Source organism: Alnus glutinosa, chromosome 8 (genome assembly GCF_958979055.1).
Source record: "Alnus glutinosa chromosome 8, dhAlnGlut1.1, whole genome shotgun sequence".
Classification (NCBI taxonomy): Eukaryota; Viridiplantae; Streptophyta; class Magnoliopsida; order Fagales; family Betulaceae; genus Alnus; species Alnus glutinosa.
In genome coordinates this window covers 29,230,855-29,254,483 of record NC_084893.1, presented here as the reverse complement: position 1 = coordinate 29,254,483, position 23,629 = coordinate 29,230,855, and the positions used below count along the sequence as shown (strand labels likewise).

Below are 23,629 nucleotides of genomic sequence, written 5' to 3'. Positions count from 1 at the left end.
ATAATCTCTTTAGTAAAAAGAATTTGCAAGTTTTCCGGAAAGATGACAATTTCATTTGGAGTTGAATTGTAGTAAGGTCTAGTAGTTCTTGGATAAACCATTGTTAAAATTAAAAATAAAAAATAAAATAAAAATTCAAAGACTATTAGACCTTGCCATGTCAATAGAGCATGATAGTTGGCAAACAATCCAACTCCAATACTCTGCATCAGCTTTGGTTCAGAAATACATGCAACCAAAGATTTCATCCTCACACATCCTAGCATTAAAATTCCTCCTCGAGGTAATGATGAATAAGTTCATGTGAAGTGCATGTTAATAATGCATGGATATATGCTATCATAGCTTGAGTGTATCTATTAACCGTGACTTTTCTTTGCACATGGTAGAAATTATTAGAATGACCCATTTGATTTGCGTTAGTGTGGTAAACTCTTTTAATACATGGCATTATATGGTGGATTTTACTCTTGTCTTGGAAATATTTTTTGGCAGATCGTTGTTAGTATTCATTTTAACTCAAAAGAGGAAAACTAGTTTCCCAAAAAAACAGAAAAAAGAAAAACTTATATGAAAGTTAATAAAGATTTTTTTAGATTTCATCTGAGACATTTCTATTATGTCAGGACAAATCTATTCAGTAAATGATGCATGATATTTTGACTGGCCTGAAGGATTAATGCGGTATATTGACATTGTCAGACAAGGGAAATGCAGATACCCAAGACGCACTCAGCCCGTTATATATGTTCTCTTGTAGCTGATCTCCATCGAACTCTAATGCATGGAGGGGTAGCAATGAATCCCAGGACCATCTTCGTTTAGTTTATGAGGCAAACCCTCTTAGTTTTCTTGTAGAGCAAGCTGGGGCAAAGGTTCTACTGGTAAAAGAATGATTCTTTCAATTAAACCAGTTAAGCTGCATCAAAGACTCTCTCTTTCTTGGAAGTCTGGAATTGGATTGGAAGTTTGGAAGACACGGAAGAGTTGGAGAGCTATGGAGATCTTCAACAAAAAGTAAATATTGGTTATGAAGTTTGACGCGGATGAATACTCCGATAATTTTTTGAAAAATATTTAAAATTGTAAATACCGAGAGAATTTGTTTTTTAAAATTATGTTTGAATGATTTAGAAAACCTGAGACAAAATTAAAAAAAGTTATATAAAATCTGAATAAAATTTGAATTCTAAAAAAAGTACTTGAAAAACAAAATCACCCAAATATGCCCTAAATTTGGCGGACGTGTGGCACATTTAACAGACATGTTGGTTACATGTCTACAACTATCATATATTGCTTTCCTTAATTCTTTTTTTTTTTTTTTTTAACAATTACAAGAATTGATAAAAGGTTATTTAGAACTGTCATATCAACATTATTGAATAATTATAGGTTAAAACTTTGGGTTTTATTTTTTTTTATTATTTTTTTCCTTTTTATTGCTAGAATATATGCTTGGAACAATGGAAGGGGACATTTAGGGATTAAGGAGACGACTTCTCATTATTCTGTTATTATTCATTATAACAATAATAATCCACTATATTAATATAAATAAATGACGTAATAAATGTAAAATTACTACTCAAAACAATATATATATAATTATAATAAATATAATATAATGAATAAGCAAATGTTCTATCTTATAATGCTAGTTCCACTGCCACCACCCCAAACACAGATCAGGGATGAGAGACCCGATGATTTATAATTTAATAGACATGTATGTAATCAATATTTTAAACTCATAGTAGGCATGTTTTAAACTCAAGTCCATCTACTTTTATGCGAGCAAAGTTGTTAAGAAAGAATACAAAGAGAAAAGAAACTTAGAACTACAATATGAAGTACCTCCAAAAATAATGCTGACTTCCAATCCTTCTATCATCTTCTCCTGTCTTCACGATAAGGCGACTCGCTTTCCTTATCCTTTAAGAAGCCTAGAAAAGCGAGAAAGCCGAAAAAGAAGAATCCACCAGACCAATTGCCTCCACCTCCGCCGCCTCCACCGCCACCATCACCATCATCACGGGGTGGGAATCCAGACCCTCCATCATCGAGTTGGGGTGACTTTTCCTTGCCTGAAATTTCAGTTAACCATTATATGCCATTTGAAACAACACTTGGCAGAAACTCCAAAGAAAACAGAAGATTATTGTGAGGAAAAAAAAAAAACTCTAGGTTACCCTAAGGAAATGCTGAGAAAATGAACCCGGAGAAAAACAAAGATTCCATTACATCAAACAGAAAAGCAGAAAAGGAGACTAAATAAATTGTGAAGCACAATCAACGGTCCACATTAGCTATTACCAGGAAGGTGAGTAATTGTTGGAGCCTCGCGTGTAACAGTTTGGGTTTGCTCTGCACCACATCTTGCATTCTGCACAAGAAACCAAAGATAAAAGGTTTGGGAAGAAAAAAAACAGAGCAATATCAACAGGGCTTAAAATCCCACGTTTATTTTTACTTTCATTTCCAAACATTTATGAGGAGAACATAAAATGAAATGTCCATGTGTGTGTTTAGCATGCACGTCTATTATAGGTTCATTCATTATTTGATTACATTTATAAGGATTTTCGAACTGCTGTTCTATGTTGTTCATTAAAGGGTGATGCATATAACTATAAAGTCGATTAGATATAAAAAATCACTTACATAACCATCCTGGAAAGCTCTGAAACTTATGCTTGCCGCAAAAGGGCTATAAGGGGCTATCACCTCAAGTAACAGGTCATAATCTCCCCGATGGATGTTTACTTAGCTCTCTTAGTGATTAGTTTAATTATTTCCTTAATACTTTTTTCTTCTCCTAATTATGTGTTTCTCTTGTATACTTCATGTGTACCTGAGTTATGCTTTGCGCTTTTAATGATAATTCGCTTACTTATCAAAAAATAATAATCTCCCCGTTGGATGTTAGAACATGGTGAGTGTTGATATAAAGGTAACAATGAATCACAAAAGACTTTCACTACTCCCTATGAGAGATATGATTGATATGGAAGGAGGAAATCCATCACAGCATGACACAAGAAAAGTATACATGACAAGTAATGGGAGATATGCAAGAAAAAACTTACCAAAGCGGAATGACATATGACAGAAGCAGACTGTGTTCGAGTAGAATGCATGATAGGTCTTTTATCAAAAGGAGAAAGCTGGGCTCCAAGCCCCAGTGGTCTAGGTGGAGCAATCTTTAGTGTTTGCAATTTTCCATCGAAGCATTGAAATGGAATGAAAGCCTTTACTGAATTAGATCCAGTAAGTTTAGAATGGCCCTTGCATTGACCCTCAAATTTCACTGTATAAAAAAATAGAATTGGTGAGTAGCATTATAAAAAAATCAAAACCTAAAAGCTAAAAAGGGACCAAGATTATTGCAGCTTCAAGTTGCCATGTCATATTTTCACAACAAATTGTTAAAAGTAGCTGTGGCACAAATATAAGATCTCTTACAGAAGAGAAAAACAACAAAGCACCTGCACACTATATATAATAAATCTGGCCAGAACTTACAGCACTAGTAATTTCAAACTGAAAGAAGGAAAAAAAGAATAAAAGAATCAAGTTTCTCTCAAACTTTCTGTGATCAATGATTACATTTGTGTGAGCGTGCACAGGTGAAAGAACTTCACTGCTCCACCAAAAATATCAACTTCAACAAAAAATTTATGTTTTGTATCAAAGCCCCAAAAATTCACAGCTGGCCATACCAATTGCACAACAAGATTATTATACACGTAGCCTACATCCACACCAATGCCAAGATGTGCATATTGTACAGAGGTAGCTTACATATTTTTTGGTGTCAATCTACTGAAAGAAAAATCTAACTCATATTTCCCAGTCATTTGTTGTATCCTCTAATTTAGGTCAAAGAAAAAAGGTCTTATTTTGCAGCTTTAGAAACTAAAGAACAGATACTAACTCAATGTATTTTTTTGCTAAATTACAGGAAGGACGTAATGATATATACCCAATTGAAATTGAGGAGAGGTGGCCACAATATTTGCAGTCAACATTGGCAACTTGATGTTTGTGGAGCAACAACCTGAACAAATAGCCATTAAAAGACTGATGAAATTAACAGCTGAAAGAGAAATAAAAGAAATGATGATACACCTTAAATTGGTTACTCTTAGAATCGCACTCCAGAGTCAGATGATCCAAAACATTGTAGATATAAGTCCACGATTATAGACCAAAAACATTCACATACAATTTATATTCCCTAGAATTGCTTGTGAAATGAAAATTCACAATTTTTTATTTTTTATTTTTTTATAAGTAATCTGAAAAATAACATTACTATAAAACTCATATATACTATAATTAGGCATCAAAAAAATTGGAAGCAAAAATCATACTGCAGCAAGAATCATACATAAATTGGACAATTTTTAGTCCTGTGCCCTTATACATGAATAATCTCATCAAAAGCTTCCAATTTAATCATAAAGTTTGTTTTCTGAAGATAATGTTTCATAAAAACCTACAATTGGGAATGCTTTGGAACTAATCGTCTCTTAGATCAGACCCCTGCAATACTTTTCTGTTGGAGCAAAGGAGTTTTTGATGCAAGTCCTCAGTTTCACAAAGGTTTATATGAAAGATTCCAGCTTCAAACCACCAATCTACCTAGCACGACAATCATTTCTACGTGTTTCGATTAGATTACGTAGAATGTAATTGACAAAGCTCGCATTTGCTCCAATGCTATAATACCCAAAAATAAGAATACTTCTTCCTATGTGAGATAATCATTGTCATAGCACTGTAGAATCCAACTAAAATGTAGCAGAACCCTAAACAGCAAATCTATAACACAAATTACCCAATAAATTAGCTCAACATTGATCACCCATTTGCATAATCAGGAAAAATCAAACAATAAAAATCTTAAATTTCTGATTACGAAATACTCTATTACATTACCAAACAAATAGCTTACAAAAACCATAAATAGTGAATTAAGGTAATGATGTTCTAATACGAATCTAAAACTTTAAAAACAAACAAAAAAAAAATTGTTCATGTTGCGTTTAGCTGACGAGAAAACCCAGAATAAAAACAGGAGAAATTTTACGTAGAACTGCGGATTGATTGAAAACTAGCTCACCTCAAGAAACCAAATTCTCGAACTATACGCAAATTGGGAGGTGGGTTTTCCTCTTGGGGTCCGAAATGATGGGAAACAAGAAATAATTTGAAGAAGAATCTAAGACTCGAAGTTCCGGGTTCGTTTCTCTCTCGTTTTCTCGCAGTTTCTGAGCTACCAAACAAGGAAAGAGAAATACAGGACGGTGACGAGTGATTAATCTTATTTATTTATTTTTATCCTCGATACAGTAATTGGGCTGAACTTTGGACTGAAAGCAATCTGGGTCGGTCCTAGATTATACTTTAACCCGACCCAATGAACATTAAAGCCTAAAAACAATGGGGTAGTCCAATCACCATGACACTTCGTGGCTCAAGGAGTCATGGTCCATGTGTGTAATTTTTTTTATTTTTTTATTTTTTCATTCATACTTTCTTTTTAGTAAGTGGGGCACAACGTATAGAATATATAATTAAAATAAGAAGTGAATTTTGAAGACAAAATTTGAATTTAGGATCACCCCTTTCAAAGACCGAACTAAGGGTGGCCCTATCCCCTAGCTCCCTGAATCTCTCATTGGCTGTTTTGATATCATATTAAATTTATATTTATCCAATACACGTGTCGAGTATCTTGTCTAATATTCCTGACAGAAACAGTGTCAGCGCGTATAGCTCATGCACGCATTGTGGTGCGGGTTGCACACGCGGTGGGTGGAGCAGAGTTGACAAAGATGACGGAGAAACACGTGGGTGAAGGAGGGGACGGATGTGTAGTAGATCTGGCCTCTAAGACAGAAACAAAAGAGGAAAACAAAGAGGATGGTGGAGAAAGGGAGGAGGGGAGAGAAAGAAGGAGGCCGAGCTCTTTCCTTAGTCTGTGCTAGAATTCACTGGGAAGGGAAAAGCCTTTTATCAGGAGCTATAAAATCTCTACATAAGGAGAGGATTCACAGGAGAAGCAGAAGGACTTTGTCAATCTTCAAAAAGGGGAGAAGGAGGGAAGAGCTTCCCAATCTGCACTCACTGAGGATAGAATCCTCTATGGGGGAGAGGAATGCCGGAGAGCTCTTAGGGTCCCAATGTGCTACTCAACTGAATGACAATTTCCTTTAATTTGTTAAAGGTAATGCCTCCTCCAACACACTTTAATAACATGGAACCTGATTTGGGCCAGGGAATCCAAACTTTAGGGTGCAAGTCATGGAGGCTGATAAAATATAACTTCCTTATTCTTTTTCAAAACTTGTCAATGCATGGATTAATCAACTTATCATTGCTACTTCTAAGTCACAAATGAATTTATCTTTCATCCTTACCAAAGATGTGAAATGTAAAATAGTTTTGGTGAAATTTACTTATCGAACAACTCACCATCCAGGAGCGGAACTAGAATTGTAAGTGTAAAAGAGGCAAAACTAAAGAGAAATTTGGCAAACACATTGAGGCTTCAACGTGGTTTCGCCCTTGTCGCGACAGTTTCAATGCAGTTCTTTAACCAAAGTTGTGACCTTTAATTTATTGTTATATTTGCCAAATGATCAAAGTTCGTTTGCCTTCTTTTCTCTTTTGGCCATGAAAGTGCAAATGCTAATGGAGGAAAATGATTTGTGGGGGACAGTTTTCGTCCCCCACCCGTCATTTTTTATTAAAATAGTGTTTTTTAATAAAAAAGTGGTCACTTTTTTAATAAAAAATAACGGACAGGGGATGGTTTCCCGACCCCTGTGAATCACGTCTCGCTAATGGATGGCGGCGGTTGTGTTCAAGCCTGACAATATAGCATTACCATATTCACAATATCAAGACACAATGTCATATCTTACAAGGTACAATGGGATTTTCTTACAAGATACAAGTCAGCATCTGACTGAATTGAAAGAATTTAGGTGCTTAACTCAAATATATATATAGATAGTAAACCAAATTGAATGAAATGTGCATGAAAATAGGAGACATATGAATATAAAACCATACAATATGCCACTTTTGGTACCCCATGACATATAGAAAGCTATTGAGCTTGGAGTGAGTCACTGACGGTCCCTGATTTATGAGCCAATTCGGAGAGCTTGGAGCCAACAGAACCTCCACGGTGCAAGCTAGAACTCCGGTGGTGCCGACACCGGAAGGAGCCGACATGTGTAGTGGGCGAGCAAAGACAATTCTTCCACCTTGCACTTTGTTTGCCTTTGGTCTCTTTTAACGATGGTGACACATGTAAATGAGGCTGCTTCTTGAGATCATCCAAATTAATTTCTGGTATGTTTATCTTGGGGTTCATCTGCTTTAAGTTCATCTTTGGGGGCTTTTGCTCCACTTCATCCATATTTTTGTGTGGCAGCCTTGAGAAAAATTAAGACATCACCAATCAAATTAATGAACATTTACATAAGTTGTTAAATGTGGATCACATGTGGTTTCATAAGTTACATTTAGATATGTGCATGCTACAATGCTGATATTTTATATTTACTATAATAACACAATAATTCTTTTAATTCAATCTATTAAACCGATTTATATTTTTAAAACATATAATTCTCACGTGCATTTTTTTAAAATGTATGTGAGAAACGCATACTCTAAAAGCAGATAGTCCTATTGATTTGACATATAAGAAGGAAAAACAAGGCAAGTTTTGATTAATTTGGTGAATGAGAAAGGACTACAATTGAGCACGACATTGGCATTTTCAACAAGTAAAAGCATGCATTGAGATAAACACTTAAAAATAGTCTTTTAAAAGCACAATAGTTCAAGAATGATACAAAGGGGATTGGAATTGACTGCAATTCATTGACCAAATTGTAGGTTATCCGATTCTTGCATGAGAGAGGACTTCGATAAGACCTACTTATCCGAACAAATGCTCGGACAGCCAAAACCTGTTTGGGATTGTAGGCTCCATCAAAAGCCTCTCTCAATTGCATCCAGATTGGCTGCAATCTGGGCAGATGCATGATGGTGGTTCATGAGCTTTATTCTTGTAAAGTAAAAAAAAAAAAATCAAAAGAATTCAAGGTTAGGAGTATTCGACATTGTGAATGTTCAGAATAACTAACTTACCTGAAAATAACAACTCTCCCTGGCTGGTACGAATTGCTTTCAGGGTGAGAAGGAAAAGTTCACCAAAATTGATTTTCTTCTCCCTCTCTCACAAAGAAGAATTGACTTCTCTCTCTCTCATAGGGAGGAATTGAGGAGTTCCAAAGAAGAAATATGTAACCAAATCTGACGACACTATTTATATTCTGTTGGGCAAATCTGTGGTTACACCTAATCAACAATTTATAGCCACTAATTCTCATCCTTCAACGGAGAAAAACAAAAAATTGCTGTTATTAGCCACCCTGTTTTCCAATACTAGCTAGCATCTATTACACCTTGCTATTACTTCGGCTCCATATGCTTATTTATTTCTTGAGGCCTTGAAATAGTGAGGAATTATTTCATGATTTAGATTGGATTTTATAATATCTGACGGTATACATGGTAACGTGGTAACGTAGATAACATGTACATCGTTAAATATTGTGATATTTAATCTGGACCATAAAATGGTTTATCTCCATTTCAAGTAAAAGGGGGAGAATCTTGTTCTCCTCAGGACTCGTAGACCTTAAGAACAACTTAACAACGATTATGAAGCTAAAGTACCATATGAATATAGAAATAACTTTTGTCACCAAAAAACAAAAATGATAAAACAATAAAGTTTCTATGAAAAAAAAAAATCTCTTTCAAACTGGGTTAGAGAAGTTTATCTAACTCAATCTATTAAATTGATATCTATTCTTAGAGCATGTGATTTCCACGTGTATTTACTCTATTAATCTTATTAAAAATGCATAAAGATAGATATCGATTTAATATATTAGAAAAGTTTGTGATGTTTGTATTGGAGACTTTATTTAACATATGATCACATCTTTGTGTTCACATCATTTGTACATTTCTTCTTTTAAAAAAAGTAAGTAGTTGGTTAAACAAACCATGTGTTCTTAGAGTGCGATTACAAAGGCTAAATGTGTGATTTTAAATCAAATCGTAAAAAGTATCTCGTTTTAGTTTGGGAGTGAGTTTTGAAAAATTACACTTTAAAAATGTAAGAAAAATGTGTTTCTAAATCTCAAGCAAGAGGTACATTTTCAAAAAACACTATTTTTTTTAAAAAAAAATAATAAAAGCTAAACTATGACTCTAAAAGTCAAATGGCGATTTTACAAAACATTTAACTGCGTTTTGAAAAATCGCGTTTTCAAATTGCTATTTTTTATTTACTTTTTGAAACCACAAACCAAAACGGCCCAGTGTCAATAACGATGGAGCCCATTGTGTCAATAGCATATATTATGATCGTGAACTTGGCTATAAATCCTTCCATTTGCGATCTTATGATGCTAAAAATATTTGGGCGCCGTTTGATAACAATTTTGAAAATACTTTTTTAGTTTTCAAAATCAAAAATTCATTTTCTTTCAAACAAATAAAAAATAATTCAAAACATAAAACACATTTTAGAAAACATCTCACACCTTGTTATCTCCCCTTTGACAGCTACCAATCGGAATACGGTGCTTCCTTTAACAGCTTCCTTTCGATAGTTGTAGCAACGTTCAATTGACCTGCTTAAAAAACTGCATTGTACAATCCATTTCTTGGTTTTCTTGACCAAGATCCAGAGGATTTGACCTTTTTTTTTTTGCCCATTTCCTATTTATTGTTCTTATTATTCCGACAAAAAAACACTGAAAGTTTCAAACAAAAAATATTAAAACTTTTTTATAGGGCCATTTCGAAAAGTAAAAAACACATATAGGGCCTTTTGAAGGGTTATGACCCCTTCAGGCATCCAAGACGCTGTCATTGGATGCGACAGTGTCAATCAACCCTTAAATTAGTCTATAATAATAATAAAAAAAAAAAAATTAATTGAAGCTGACACATCAACAAAATTGGATAAAATGGTAGTTTCCATTACTTTTTATGGCATTGGATTTGAGTAACTCAGGCTCCTAAATGCCCAAACTAACAAGGAAAGACACTAAAGACCAACTGAGTTGCTAGTGCTTGAACCTGAAATGGGTATATAAGCAAGACCACGAACAAGCTTCACTGGAGAATTTAAAGTATACTGTTAATTGCAAAGTTTATTTAGAACCTTGTACAACCATCTGATTGCAAAGATTCACCAACCCATTTAGCGGATTGATTTTCCACTCTGAGAGACGGGGAGAGGATTTTAGAAGCCAAAACATAACCTAGAAATGAGAAAATCTTCATAGTACAAACACTTCAATGGTAGTGAACAAATGCTAACGGTGAGAAGAACTGGATGTCAACTCTGTTGAGCCTTCTGCCTCAGTTCCTACTTCTCTCTCTTGTAAATCTTTGCCAGGAAAGATTTTAACACCGCTTGCACTGCTTTACTTGGATGAGATTCAATGAATTTTACAAGCTTTTCATAACTCTTGCTCTCATACTCCGCAAAAACACCCTACAAAATAACCTCAGCCCTCAGGTTAAACTTGAATTTGAAAGGACTGGAGATTTCAAATATTTTTACAGAATGCTATTTGGGGATTGTTCAACAAGATCTCTTGCACTGTTTGGGTGATTTATTATTCAGAAATGGACCCTCCCTCCTTTTTCTTTTTTTCTCTCTCGTTTCTCTCTCTTAATAATGAATAACGCTCCAAAAATATGTAAAGAAGAAAGATGAGGCAGGGAGAGAAACCTGAAGATCAAGAACTTTATATAGTTCTTTCACTTTTGCAACACATGCTTCATCTGCTTTCCCATAAACCTCCTGATGATAAAACATAATGTATAAAAGTCTAGTAACTGTTATCCCAAAACGTAATACAATTAAGTTGGATGAAGCTGCTGGCTTACATGTAATAGTTTCTTCTGTTCCTTGGTAGAACGTTCTAGTGCTTTCACAACCAACCAAGAGCACTTAAAATCTTCAATATCTGTTCCAACCTGATAGTTCAAAAGGCCACCAGTAAGGTGTCTAAGTATTTAATAGAACAGACAAATCAACATTTGTTCTAAAATCTAAATCAACATTCATAGAAATTTCATTACCAAGAGTCGTATGGGTACATCAGACAACATACCTTACCAATCACTTCAGGAGCACCAAAACAATCCAGAAAATCGTCCTACACAACACATTTTAAATGTCATTAGCACTGCCAGAAAACTATATATGCGTGTTTGATTACTGACAAGACATGGGAAAAGAATACAAAGCTTGGCTGTAATAGTTTGAGTTTGGAAAAGCAGCTGTTACACTCCTGATAAATACTTTGTCTTCACACCGTCTTTCGGCAACCAAAGGAATGTAATGATTTTCATGTGCAATATACAATTACCTGTACTTGAAAATAGATCCCCATTTCGATAAGAATGTCCTTCACATTAATATGATTTTCGAGATTTTCGCCCGCCATAAGCAATGCACAAGCAACCTGGGTATAAAGAGTGAGCATAAAGAATAAAACGTCCACGCAGATTCACTAAAGTTGGACATAAACAAGAACTTCTTAGAAAGAAGCAGAAATATTAAGATTATAAGAGTGTTAGGTGACATTTTAGGACTTTAAGAACATAAATCTATGAGCATGTTAGCAATATTCTTATGAATTATTGAGCCAAACTGTTTAATGGGCTCAGGAACATTTTATTTTTGGGCCGGGGGGTTGTGTGCTACTGACATCTCTAAAGAGGGGGCGAAACTCCTATAAAACATGGCCATCAACATCCAAAAGTTCCATAAATGAGCAGTTTCATGTGGAAAGAAGCTTCAACAAGTCAGCAAGTTTACAGGAAAACAATCAACATATTTTCAAATTGACTCTGAAGAAACAACAGTTGAGAATCATTTAAATGGAATTTATTTAAAAAAAACCTCCCTTAATCGGTTTAATGAAAAAGATAAATATCAATCAGACTAAGCAACAAGAGTTATGAACATAGAATGAGAAAATTACTCACTGGAAGGTAGAATGAATAATAAGCGGTTTTGTACTGAACAATGCGTCGGTGCCTGCATGAGAACACAAATATTTCATATGTTAAGGACACATTAAGGAACTCATTATTGGAAGTTAAATCATATAGACATCACAACCATCTCAAATGTTTACTTACAGAGGCAGCGAGTACTTAGATAGATCTTTCTCTCCTTCAAGTGTGGTAATTAAATCTATCATTTGTCCTGATGCTGTTTGGAATTCCACCTGGATACAGAAAAATGATATCATGGTCAGAAAGGAAACTTACCAGTCCTGCCTTACAATAATACAAAGATAAGCCCACCTCATTAAATAAATCCAGCAGATCCACATAGTAAGGCTTTTGTCTAAAATGCTTCTTGAGAATTCTTGGAATGTGGTTACGAAGAAGTATGCCATCATTTACAGCAATCAAACCAACCTATGATGAGTTTTTGCAGATGTTAGCGAAAACCATTAACATGCTTTTTATGGTAAGAAGGAAAGCGTTCATTCTCACTAAAACTTCACACCTTAGGTTGCCTAAACCAGCAAGGTTGTCCGCGGCGTGTAACAGAATTGTCCATGATGTCATCAAGAACAAGAAAATATGCTTGAAGCTGCAAGACTCACTGTTAAGACGGGACTAAATTTTGGTGCAACCAAAGTGAAACAACTGGTGTGGTAATTATCATGAGTGAAAAAATCAGGATCAGCCAAAAGAACAAAGAAGTACATTGTAGCCATACCCATTCAATGCACCAACCTAGTGCGCTTGCAAGAAAAACCTCATCATTAGTTAGTTCCTTCCCTTCTTTCAGTAACTTGTAGCTGTCAATGACAGATAGCCCTCGGTTCAACTTGCCTGCCAATAACCAATCCAATTAAAGTTATTTCCTCTTGTTTGGAGGGCAGAAGCTTTAGCACAAAGAGGTCATGAGAACAAAGAAGACAATTTCTTATATTATTTTATTATTTTACACACCTCCTGGTACATTGTAGTCCAGCATCTGCAAAGAATGGGGAACACAGACACAATCAGGACTAGTACCAATGTCTATAATTTTTAAAGGGAAGGAGAGAACTAGTAGACAGCTAAAGAATACATGTCTGTAGACGCTTATATCATTGCAAAACACATTGGAACAGATACATATGCCGCACGTACATGCGCAGGCACACACACACATAGCCTAAGCCCAAGAATACAGTAAATTAGAATAATATGCACAGACATCTATGTGCTTGCAAGCGCTCACAGCACACACATCGGCACACACACGGTAAGGGCTTTTCTTGGTTTCACAGCTTCTATGATGCCTGCACTTCAACATGCCTGAAAAACAATGCAAGAAAGGTTGCTCTTGCATCCATGCAACTAGAATAGACTACACGAAGGCCATCCTGTTCCACCATTATTAAAGTTATCGGTTTCCAAGCATGGCAAAAGAAAAACCTCTAGAGAACAGCTTGTCATATCAGGTATCAAAGACGATAGAAACCATATTTCCTCACCCCATATTTGGCACAAACATCAATGTTTAGAACGGGAAAGCATTAGTTGCAATATAGTCAAACATTTGCACAAAATTTAGTTCCATTAATTTATCCCCAAGAATAAATGAGCTTCAAGTTCATTGAATCTTGCAACTTCGTGCCATCTACCGTGCTTATTATCGGTCTGGAATCCATGGCTCTTTTTCAGTATCATGCTTAATATACAATTAAAGTTCTCATCTTAGATTCTTAGAAGATGTTCAACATATAAACCCCCCTCTGTTTTCTTCTTTGACCATCAATTTTCACATTATTCATTCCCCCAAGGACATGCTGCCTGACTTTGACCCATAAAACCAAATATCGGGCCACTAAGGACAACCCATAACATTACTATATTTTATACATTCGGCTGAAAAAACCCACCTAACTTAGTCAACTACCCAATACCCACGTATTCTTTAATAAATATTAACTTCACCAAACTTATAATTCCTTCCCAATTAAAATTTCAGAGGTCTAAGACCAACCAACACCTAGTTCTACAACCATGAGCTCAGTTGAGCAAAGGACAAACAAACAAACAAAGAATCAATCAATTGAGAACTCGCAAAACAAGTGACAAAAATCGAACTTTTCTTTTCTTGAAGAAATAAAGCTTTATCCCAAGGCATCAAAATCACACAGAATAGACATAATTCGTGTCACAAGTTCGCATATTTACATACCAAACCGAAACAAAACACCACCAACACTCAAAACCCAGTAGCCTCAAATCAAAGCACCCAATCACACAGAACGAATATATAAAATATACAACGTGCACGTTTGTGTGTGTGTGTGTGTGAAACATTAGAGAGAAATGGAGATTTACCCTCTCGACCCATTGGCGAGAATCGTCGGTGAATTCGAAAGCCGGGTCATGGAGGAGCTCGGCTTTCAACACCGAGTAGACCTCCAAGAATTTCGACCTTAACTCGCTCATTCTTCCTTTCTTCACAAACACACCCAGAGAGAGAGAGAGCTGTGGTGGGAGGGAGAAGGGTCCGTGTTTTTAAAAAGGGAAGGGAGTAGTGGTGGCGGAGATTTTGTTGCGGCTCTATTTATTGTAGTCGATCGTCTTTAAACGTCGAATATGGGGTAGTGGTTGGTTACTTGTATGAGCGCGACTGTGAGAGTGGGCTTCAATTTGGTCTAAATTTGCAAACTTGCCACATTCTTTGAGGGGAAACCGGCTCCATGTCCACTTTCTCTTATCCGAGGAAATAGGGGCATGACTGTTATTTTTGGCCTATGTTGAGGTCGTTTAGTAATCCCGTCGTGAGATAAAGGCCCCCACCATCGAAATATTCTCGAGAGCTGAGAGAGAAGCCACCTTTCTTTCTCCGCCCAGTTGCTCAAGTCAACGCTTTAACAGTTAACGTACGGCCACTCTGGCCCACTTGCTTAAACGACACCGTACGGCGAAGAGCCGCTTTAATTCCATTGCTCTTGGTACGGGTGACGGCTGTGACCGACGGCCATACACGTGGCCTTCTACTACTGCACCAAATGGGGTTTGACTCAGAGCATCATAAGTGACATGCTGCAATGGTATCTCAATCCCAATAGTTTGAGGACTACGTGCAAAGTCCAATGTAGAAACCTTACCAACCATATTCTCCAACAATCTCTCTCAAATTGGAACCTTTTTTTTTTTTTTTTTCAACTTAATTTATAAAATTTTATCATGTATTTCTGAAACACATGAGAATCATATATTTTTTTTATTACTTATATTAAAAAATTATGTACTTCTCACATGCTAATTAAAAAATTATGTATTTTTTACATATTAATAACACATGACAAATTTATAATTTTTTTTCTTGAAAAAAAAAAATTATAAGGTTAAAAAATCAAAAAATTATAGATCGGAGTATATTTTTAACCGATTACCCTTCTCAACAATATAAAAGAAATGAAAATAGTAAACAACGATTGATTCCCGAGAAAATGAAGAAAAAATAAAAATTATTGGAAGCTGAAGAGTGGGCAGCTTCTGCTATGACGCGGGTTCAAGGAAGCTGAAGAGTGGGCTTGTAGGCATAAGACGTTGGAAAAAGAAATTAATGGCGGAGCACTGGTTCGTTGGTTGCCTAGGAAAGGGACGAATTGCAGAGAAACAGGAGTGCTCGTGTGAAGTGTGCAAGCCAAATGCTTGGGTGAAAAGTCGTGCAGAATTAATGGAGGGTAGCTAAGATATGAGTTTTCAAGAAAAAAAAATGGAGCAACAGGTGCTAGGAATATATATATTATATTAGCCTACTCTCCCTATCAACAAATTTTTTTGTCCTTGGCTCCTGATTATAAAAGTTTTTGGCTCCGTCCCTGCCTCCAGCTAAGTTTGGAGAAAATTTTGTCCCTGAGTAAAATTTGGTACACGCTACCGACATATATTTTGGCTAGATCTAAACATTGGATAGAAAATTGTATGAAGGTATTTAATCAAAATATTGTTGAAAAACTAGATGAATAACAATAATATACTTAAAAAAAGTCAAAGTTGCAAATTTTGTCTCATTTGACTAAATTTGATTGACAAAATCTTACCAACCTTTCTGAATTATAAAAAGTCAGTAATCAAACACCAAATCTATGGGTATTTGAACTAAAGTATAGAATATCAGACAAAAAAATGAATATTTGATCACGCCAAATCAAGATCGACAGGGACGGAATTAAAATTTCAGGTTTGAGAGGACAAAACTGAAAAAATAATAATAATAATAATAATAATTACTTTCTAGAGAGATAAAAAAAAATTTTAATTTTAGAATAATTTATGTTGATTTTTTGAAAAGAATGTTTTAAGTCAAAACTATTGGTTATATTGAAAATTCAAATTCGACCTTAAAGAACACAAGATAAATAATAGATTAAGACACATTGTTAGTACGGGCTTGCATTATGTGTTATGTGCACACAAAACATAAGTAAGAAGAATGTGATAGGTGATCACAGTATAATAGTGTGCACCTTCACATATCATAACCTCTCATAGTGATAGATTTTTTTATGGAAGATATTTGTTGACTCTTCACCATGAATAAATGTAATCCTTTCAAGAGTTGTACCCGTTAAATAGATACAACTCTTGGAAGAGGTGCACAAGTTGTGAAGAGTCACCATCGATGGTGAATTTTAAACAACTTTTTCTTCCTTAGCAGGTTGTTTTCCAGGAGATCAACACCTTCACAGGAACTTGGAATTGGAGATGTGTGGCATTCCCAGCTTGTGTCCCGTGCCAGTAACAGAACACAAACCAAAGCCTTTACAAGTATTTTGCATAAGACTTTCTTAAGGCCATGTATACAATATTGTAGCGGCAATTGTACATGAAATGACTTAATGTGTGATTCCCCATTGAACACATCTATATTATCACTATATGTGCTATTACCATTTGAGTAATGCTAGACCTATAATCTCTTTGCGAGTTTTTTACAACTTGTTGGCATGCGTCAGAATGTGATTGAAGTAACGTCAGTCACTTGAAACAATTTTAACACCCTCCAATCACGTGCCAACACGTGTCGTACATGTTAAAAAAGAGTTGTAGAATGACTGTGGGTCTAAGTATTTTGCATTACTATTACCATAAGACAACAGGTACAACTACTGCTACTAGGGTTGGTGAGATGGATGGGAAACACAACCTCAGCCGGTTGCTTAAGAAGTCAAATGTGTTGAAAATGCAGTTGTCTTGACACACTCATATTGAATTATATGCTGACAAAATCCACCTAATAACCATTTTCTTCCATCATTAGTGCTAACAACTGTTTAAATTTATAGATTATGCATACATATTTTACCAGCTCCCAAGAGAAAATAATGGAATTGATACCAAAGCAAAGAAAACGATGACTGTGGCGTCCCACATCGCTTGGGAATGAGGATGTGCTTATATGTATAAATGCACCATTTATGACACAACGCATCTGGAGCCCAAATGGTTGGGTGTAAGGAACAAAACCTTGAGGTTGAGGGTTCGAGTAGTCCCAAGATACCAAAGCGGACAATATTGTGTCATTGAGGGTGAGTCGCTACAAATGGTATCAGAGCCACCTAGTAATGCCAGGTCATGTGGTACTGGAGCACCGCATGACATGTCCCTGACGGGGACGTCAAGGGTTTAAGGGGGGGAGTTTGTAACACCCCGGTCCCATATTGGGAAGAGATAAATAGTTCACAGAGTGAGTAGTTTATAAAGATACTCATGGGTGTGTTTCAAATTGACTAGTCCTTTTGAGGTGATAGCGCAGATATGGCTAGCGCTTTTCCCTGGGGTCATTGGTTTAAGGGGAGGAGTTTGTAACACCCCGGTCCCATATTGGGAAGAGATGAATAGTTCACAGAGTGAGTAGTTTATAAAGATACTCATGGGTGTTAAGTCCCACATTGCCTATCACCTCAAAAGGACTAGTCAATTTGAAACTTTTCCAAGAATCCATTATAAAGCCCAGTTTCACCTAGTAACTAGGCAATGTGAGACTTAACACCCATGAGTATCTTTATAAACTACTCACTCTGTGAACTATTCATCTCTTCCCAATATGGGACCGGGGTGTTACAATGACCCCCTGAGTTTTTCTGTAGAACAAAGCAGATTAGTGATGTTAAGTAATGAGGTCGTAGTTTGACAGACTATGGTCTACTACTGAGTAGGACTTTATAGGTGGTGCTGATAATTGAGCCAAGTACCTCACTATCTTTAACCAAATATTACTTCCAGCTTTGAATTATCTAAGTTAGTTCATTTTCTCAACAAAATGATTTCTTCTTATGGATAAGATTGTCAATTTTTTGAATAACTGGCGAACTCAACATGAATCTAATACGAAATTAGCAAACTAGGGTTGAGAGGTCTTACTCGTTTAATTAAATGGGTTGAGTTAGGATTGACCTATATAGTCTTATACTCATGCATTAATCCGACTTCAATCCGACACGCGAGCAAGAAGTATCACCTCTACTTAAGAGGAGGTAGGCTTGTAGAGCTATTTTACACTCCCTGCGCTCCAAAAAAAAAAAAAATGACGAAGAAATTGTATCCAAGTGCGCACAAAACGAAGCACTGTGTAAGAGAGCATAAATTTATATATTAGAATAAGTACTCAATCATTATTTAGTGCATGTATTTCACATTTTAATGACAATCAAAAATCTTTAAATCATATACAAGTGTTGGTGAATCCTGGTGGAGTAATAGACTCGGCTACCTTTAGGAAGCAAGGAGTCCAACATCATTATCCTGCTGTGTATACTCAAAGACAGTAGACTTCAGTATATTCATGGTTACTGGTGACCTCTACTGTACAAGCAATACTCACTCGAGTAACCATGTTAATACATATAATTCACGCCATAGTGAGAAAATTTAAAAATAAAAAATAAAAAAAACAATGAAATGAAATGAAATGAAAGACCAGTAAAAACTTCAGCTTCTAAGTGATTATCTTGCTTTCTACCTCTCTAGTTCTTGTTTACAAAGAGGGCAGCAAGATATAATTTGGAGCCATTGATCCACGCACTTGAGGTGAAACACATGGGAACAAGGCAGCTGTCTCAATTCTTCCTTCTCCTTATACTTAGCTAGGCAAATACAACATTCCTGTCAATCACCCCACAAGAAAACAGAACAACCTCATCAGATAAACTTTAACAGGATATCATCTTTTTTACATAGTATCTACTTGTTGAATTAGGCTTGAGAAGAGGAATTGAGTTTTCTATAAAGATTCATTTGTGCAAGGCCAATTAAACAACCGAGAAATGCTATTTAGTAGAACGCTATACGACTGGGATGACCTGTCATTAAAAAGCCATTCACTTTTTCTTTTTACAAGCCCTTGTTGATTTAAAGACTGATTTGTACTACCACGCCATCCATTGGTATGGCAGTCGTATAACTGTCTATTAAATAGTATTACTCTAAACAATCTCTTATTCTCTATTATTAGGCAAGATTAGCTATCTGCAAGTTAAAATCTACTTACTGGATCTTCATTTGTTAACTCTGGATTGCATTCAGTATCATTGCCAAGCTCTAACTTGGTGTCGACTTCTTTATATCTCCAACTGGGAAGCTGGGAAATTTGATCTTCAGATGCACCCTTATCAGTTGATCCCATGTTCATGTTGTATCCGACGAGGTTGCTAATTAGTGGCACACAACAGCATAGCAGTAAAAACAGCAGGAACGGAAAAGAGTAGCAGATGGCATTCCAAGCCAGCAGGGAGATACAGAGAACATGAAGTTTTGGGGCTCGAAGGAAGGACCCAAAGCGAGAGTCGAAAACCCAAACATTGCCCATCACAAACCATATTGCAAAGAACAGCTCAAGTGAAGTCCGGCATTTGTTCATCAAATGTGAGATCCTGTATCCACCATTTCAATTAAATCTACGAACACTTGTTTATGTGCATTAAAACAGTAAAAACAAGTAGCTTATAATGTTTTTATCATTTATGTATTGCTACCATCATGCTAATTAGAACTTTGAGGTTGTCTAAGTTACTAAACATATTTGATGTTCTCAATAATCATATATTATAATATCCCCTACTGACAAGGCTACAGTATGGTCAAACAATATGGTGTTATGAGATTATACTTTAATATTACTTGTTACAATCCAAAGATGTGTTGGCTATATTTGCGCAATGGACTAGGATCCTTGCAATTGATAACCGAATTGCAGCCAATTAAGAGAAAGTCTTGATGTAGTCTACCTATCCGAACAAGTATCTGGTTGTCCGAATACCTGTCCAAACAAGTAGGCTTCATCGAAGCCCTCTCATTAGGAGCTCGGGCAGGCTGCAATTCAATTAACGAATTGCCGCCAATCCTGATCCTTGTGCAATACCCAAAACAACCGGTCACAATTGGGCTATTTGTAATCATTTGTATAACCCAGATGGCCCTTTTACATAATCGATGCAGAACTTAGCAAACACCTATACAATGTCTTCGTAACCCACACAATCTGAACTACTGTAGCCATTTTAGAATTTAGTATTTAGCCAAATATATAAGATTCATAACTACTAAGGTGTTTGTATAATTTCTAACAATTTTCTACTAACATATGATTTTCTTATTTTTCTAGCATGCTTTTCTACCCAACTCAATTTTAATCCCAACATTTACTAGGGCTGACAATTTTTTATATGAGTTACGAACCCAACACAAAATTAGTAGTAGGTCAGGGTTGATGGGTCTTACCTGTTTAATTATATAGGTTAGATTATGATTGATGTTATACACATATCTCGACACGACCCAAATCCGATACCTAACATTTAGGGTTAAGAGTTTTTTAAACGACCCGCAAATTCGATATGAACCATCACGAAATTAGCAGATTAGAGTTAATAAATTTGACACATTTAATTAAATGAGTCAAATTATAGTTGATCTATATGATTTTATATTTATGACTCGACTCGACCTGAACCCAATGAGCAACCAAGAAATAATTGGCACCTAACATTTACATGATATTTTCGTGACCAGCTCCCAAATTTACATAATAACAGAAAAACTGCCACCATTAGTACAGCGCATGGGAAGTGCTTATGATTGTTTAGGACAAAACTAATTGATAGGAGTTGAAGGGTATAGCCCTTTACCTGGATTCTTCGCTGCCCCTCTGCTGTTCTATATCGGAAAGGCTTAAACCATCTCCTTGAGTCAGATGACGATGCCGGTAGCGCCCATAGAGAAGCAACAGACCAAGCACACAACCAATATCATAACCAACAATCCAGATTCTCATGGGCCAAACAGGCTTCTCCCTCTTGGAAATGGCTAGAGTAAATGTTGTGAAGCTTATTTGAACAATCAAAGCTGTAAACTCCAGCAACATCCAAGTGCTTGAATTGAAAGGGTTAGAGCCCAGATCAGATCTTGATCCATTTTGGTAGTGGAAAACTCTTCTTAAGAAGGTGAACCACCTTGCTCTAGAGATCCTCATCGCCATCCTTGCCCAGAACGAAGAAGGGAGAGCACGAGAAGGCCTGTGTCGACTGCCAACAGCCCCACCATCTTGTCTTGCCGGAGGAATTGATGAAAATGAAACCGCACTGCCTGAAGCGCACAAGGAGTCCGGTGGAAAAAAGTACCGGGTATTCATTTGGAGATATTGCAGAGCGATATGCCAAGTAATGACAATGACCAAGTGTTGTATGAATTTAACCAAATCGGAATACGGGCATAAGGGTCTTTCAAATCACAAAGATTGTATTGTTGAGTCACGAAAAAAGTGGCTGACCAGCAGTTGGTTTTGGTTGAAAGCCTGTAATTCAGAGCGTCACACCATTCATGAGAGCTCTGAGAGGCAAACATGAAAAGATACCCGTTGGGTGGGTGGGGCAGCCCATCAGAATTTCTTCAAGCATGTCAGCTGCAGCAAGCCAAAACCCGCAATTCAGAAACCAACTCGAACATAACACAATCCCAGAAAGCCCACAGCTCAATACATTGAAAACTTCAAGCACCAACTACAGGTGGGTTTGTTTAATTTAGTCCCTCAGCTAAAGAAATCAACTGTGGCTGTAGCAGCTGGTCAGAAGCTCTTATGGGTATCTGTAGATGGACCTCAAATATGAACAAAAGTTTTTGGAATTCAACTGTATATAGAAGGATTGGGCAAGATGGTTGTGAAGAGTATGTCAGGAAGGTGAAGTTGGGTGTCTCAGATGGTGACCAATAAGCAACTGCAAAAGCTTTGCTTTGATTCCAAGCGAATCAGAGGGTTTGGAGGGAAGTTAACCGTTGGCCTAACTTCCCTCTGGCCATTGTTTATTAAGCAAGCAAAGCTGAGAGAGCAACCTTGTTGTTCTTCAACTGCAAATCCCTTTCTCTCTCTTTCTCTCTCTCTCCCTCTCCATCTCTTTCTCTTTCTCTCCCTAATAGAAAATTGAAGTAAAAGCGAAGATATTGCAGTATATTAAATTAAGTTATGTTATTCTCACTAAGAACTTTAATTGGATAAGACTTAAAGATATTATATGATAATTACGTCTACTAATTAATTGTTGTTTATGCAATAGAAAATAAATAAGTTGATTCGAATTCTGGCGGGTACTGTGGCTTTGAGAGATTTTATGGTGAGCGGTTGGCTACCTAATCCAACTAGCCATGGTCCCTCATTTGTGATGCATCATTGCATGTTTATACTGGCCATACCTTCCTGCAGTTGGGAACCTTGGTCCTTGGGTAGGGCAGAACATTGTCCTATGAGAAAATCTATGACAACAATTAGATGGGGTCTTAAATTTAAGAGACTAGTTTAAGTTTTGACTGTTTTGTTAACATATAGCATGTTCTTAAAACATGGAAGGTTTGGCGATTGGAATGGTTCGGCCACCATAGGATAATATGAGAAAGGTGTTGAGATCGGAGTTGAGGGTAGTTGAGGTGGCGAAAAAGTAGAAGAAGAGACTGTAATAAACGAAGAAGTGAGACAACTTAATGTAAAAAAAAAAAAAAAACAATTTGACAATTTTTGGACCGTTGATTTAAAATGAATGGTACATATTAGAGGCATTGCATCCTTACAAGAACACTGTCGTCGGGTAGGATTAGGATGTAACATCATCCTATGAGAAAATCTAGGACAACAATTAGATGGTTCTTAAATTTAAGAGACAAGTTTTGTACACATGTACTATGTAGCATGATTAGAATTTGGAGCATTTGAACCACTTGGTTTTGGTCAGCTTCATAAGGCCATCTCCAGCAGGAGAGCTACTTTAACCGATAAATTAAATTTGGCTGTTTTTTTTATCTTTTTCTTGCTCCAACAGAGTAGCTATTCTAACTTTTTTGCTAACTTCATAAACAGTAAATAGCCACTAGTGGCTATTCACCGTTCACATATCACTATTTTTTTATTGTTTTTTTTTTTTTTTCTCTTCCCTCTTTCTCTCACTCCTCTCTCGCCCACCGGAGAAGACGAGGTCCGACGCCG

At 36.3% G+C, this 23,629-nt stretch overlaps 4 protein-coding genes across 4 annotated transcripts; all 4 read right to left on the bottom strand.

Annotated features, from left to right (window-relative positions):
- Positions 1 to 1,763: 1,763 nt before the first annotated feature.
- On the bottom strand, positions 1,764 to 5,307 carry LOC133875500 (protein FERTILITY RESTORER RF2, mitochondrial-like). Its single transcript, XM_062313653.1, has 5 exons — positions 5,129 to 5,307; positions 3,986 to 4,060; positions 3,090 to 3,310; positions 2,317 to 2,386; positions 1,764 to 2,087 (listed from the first exon to the last, which is right to left on the bottom strand). Exons 2-5 carry the CDS (start codon positions 4,029 to 4,031, stop codon positions 1,891 to 1,893), a joined length of 534 nt encoding a protein of 177 aa, XP_062169637.1. The 5' UTR covers positions 4,032 to 4,060; positions 5,129 to 5,307; the 3' UTR covers positions 1,764 to 1,890.
- Positions 5,308 to 7,123: 1,816 nt separating this feature from the next.
- Positions 7,124 to 7,438, bottom strand: LOC133876347 (uncharacterized). The gene has a single exon (XM_062314614.1). It carries the CDS (start codon positions 7,436 to 7,438, stop codon positions 7,124 to 7,126), a length of 315 nt encoding a protein of 104 aa, XP_062170598.1.
- A 2,756-nt stretch (positions 7,439 to 10,194) lies between these two features.
- On the bottom strand, positions 10,195 to 14,781 carry LOC133875625 (farnesyl pyrophosphate synthase). The gene is made up of 12 exons (XM_062313815.1): positions 14,485 to 14,781; positions 13,099 to 13,123; positions 12,863 to 12,978; positions 12,647 to 12,733; positions 12,439 to 12,555; positions 12,271 to 12,359; positions 12,115 to 12,166; positions 11,493 to 11,588; positions 11,235 to 11,279; positions 11,008 to 11,097; positions 10,850 to 10,921; positions 10,195 to 10,609 (listed from the first exon to the last, which is right to left on the bottom strand). Exons 1-12 carry the CDS (start codon positions 14,593 to 14,595, stop codon positions 10,481 to 10,483), a joined length of 1,029 nt encoding a protein of 342 aa, XP_062169799.1. The 5' UTR covers positions 14,596 to 14,781; the 3' UTR covers positions 10,195 to 10,480.
- Positions 14,782 to 18,762: 3,981 nt separating this feature from the next.
- Positions 18,763 to 22,715, bottom strand: LOC133875395 (E3 ubiquitin-protein ligase At4g11680-like). The gene is made up of 3 exons (XM_062313519.1): positions 21,288 to 22,715; positions 19,652 to 20,033; positions 18,763 to 19,266 (listed from the first exon to the last, which is right to left on the bottom strand). Exons 1-3 carry the CDS (start codon positions 21,788 to 21,790, stop codon positions 19,120 to 19,122), a joined length of 1,032 nt encoding a protein of 343 aa, XP_062169503.1. The 5' UTR covers positions 21,791 to 22,715; the 3' UTR covers positions 18,763 to 19,119.
- Between the last annotated feature and the right edge of the window lie 914 nt (positions 22,716 to 23,629).

What these genes read in the sequence shown, in the direction of transcription:
- LOC133875500 (XM_062313653.1), bottom strand. Translation starts at nt 4,031, where the DNA reads ATGTTGACTGCAAATATTGTGGCCACCTCTCCTCAATTTCAATTGG. An exon ending in CTCTCCTCAATTTCAATTGG is followed by an intron (nt 3,311 to 3,985) that starts GTATATATCATT and finishes TTTTTTATACAG; the next exon opens with TGAAATTTGAGGGTCAATGC. An exon ending in TCATATGTCATTCCGCTTTG is followed by an intron (nt 2,387 to 3,089) that starts GTAAGTTTTTTC and finishes TTTCTTGTGCAG; the next exon opens with AATGCAAGATGTGGTGCAGA.
- LOC133876347 (XM_062314614.1), bottom strand. Translation starts at nt 7,438, where the DNA reads ATGGATGAAGTGGAGCAAAAGCCCCCAAAGATGAACTTAAAGCAGATG.
- LOC133875625 (XM_062313815.1), bottom strand. Translation starts at nt 14,595, where the DNA reads ATGAGCGAGTTAAGGTCGAAATTCTTGGAGGTCTACTCGGTGTTGAAA. An exon ending in TCTAAGTACTCGCTGCCTCT is followed by an intron (nt 12,167 to 12,270) that starts GTAAGTAAACAT and finishes GTTCTCATGCAG; the next exon opens with GCACCGACGCATTGTTCAGT. An exon ending in ATTATTCATTCTACCTTCCA is followed by an intron (nt 11,589 to 12,114) that starts GTGAGTAATTTT and finishes CTTTATACCCAG; the next exon opens with GTTGCTTGTGCATTGCTTAT.
- LOC133875395 (XM_062313519.1), bottom strand. Translation starts at nt 21,790, where the DNA reads ATGAATACCCGGTACTTTTTTCCACCGGACTCCTTGTGCGCTTCAGGC. An exon ending in AGGGGCAGCGAAGAATCCAG is followed by an intron (nt 20,034 to 21,287) that starts GTAAAGGGCTAT and finishes TGGTGGATACAG; the next exon opens with GATCTCACATTTGATGAACA. An exon ending in AGTTAACAAATGAAGATCCA is followed by an intron (nt 19,267 to 19,651) that starts GTAAGTAGATTT and finishes GGTGATTGACAG; the next exon opens with GAATGTTGTATTTGCCTAGC.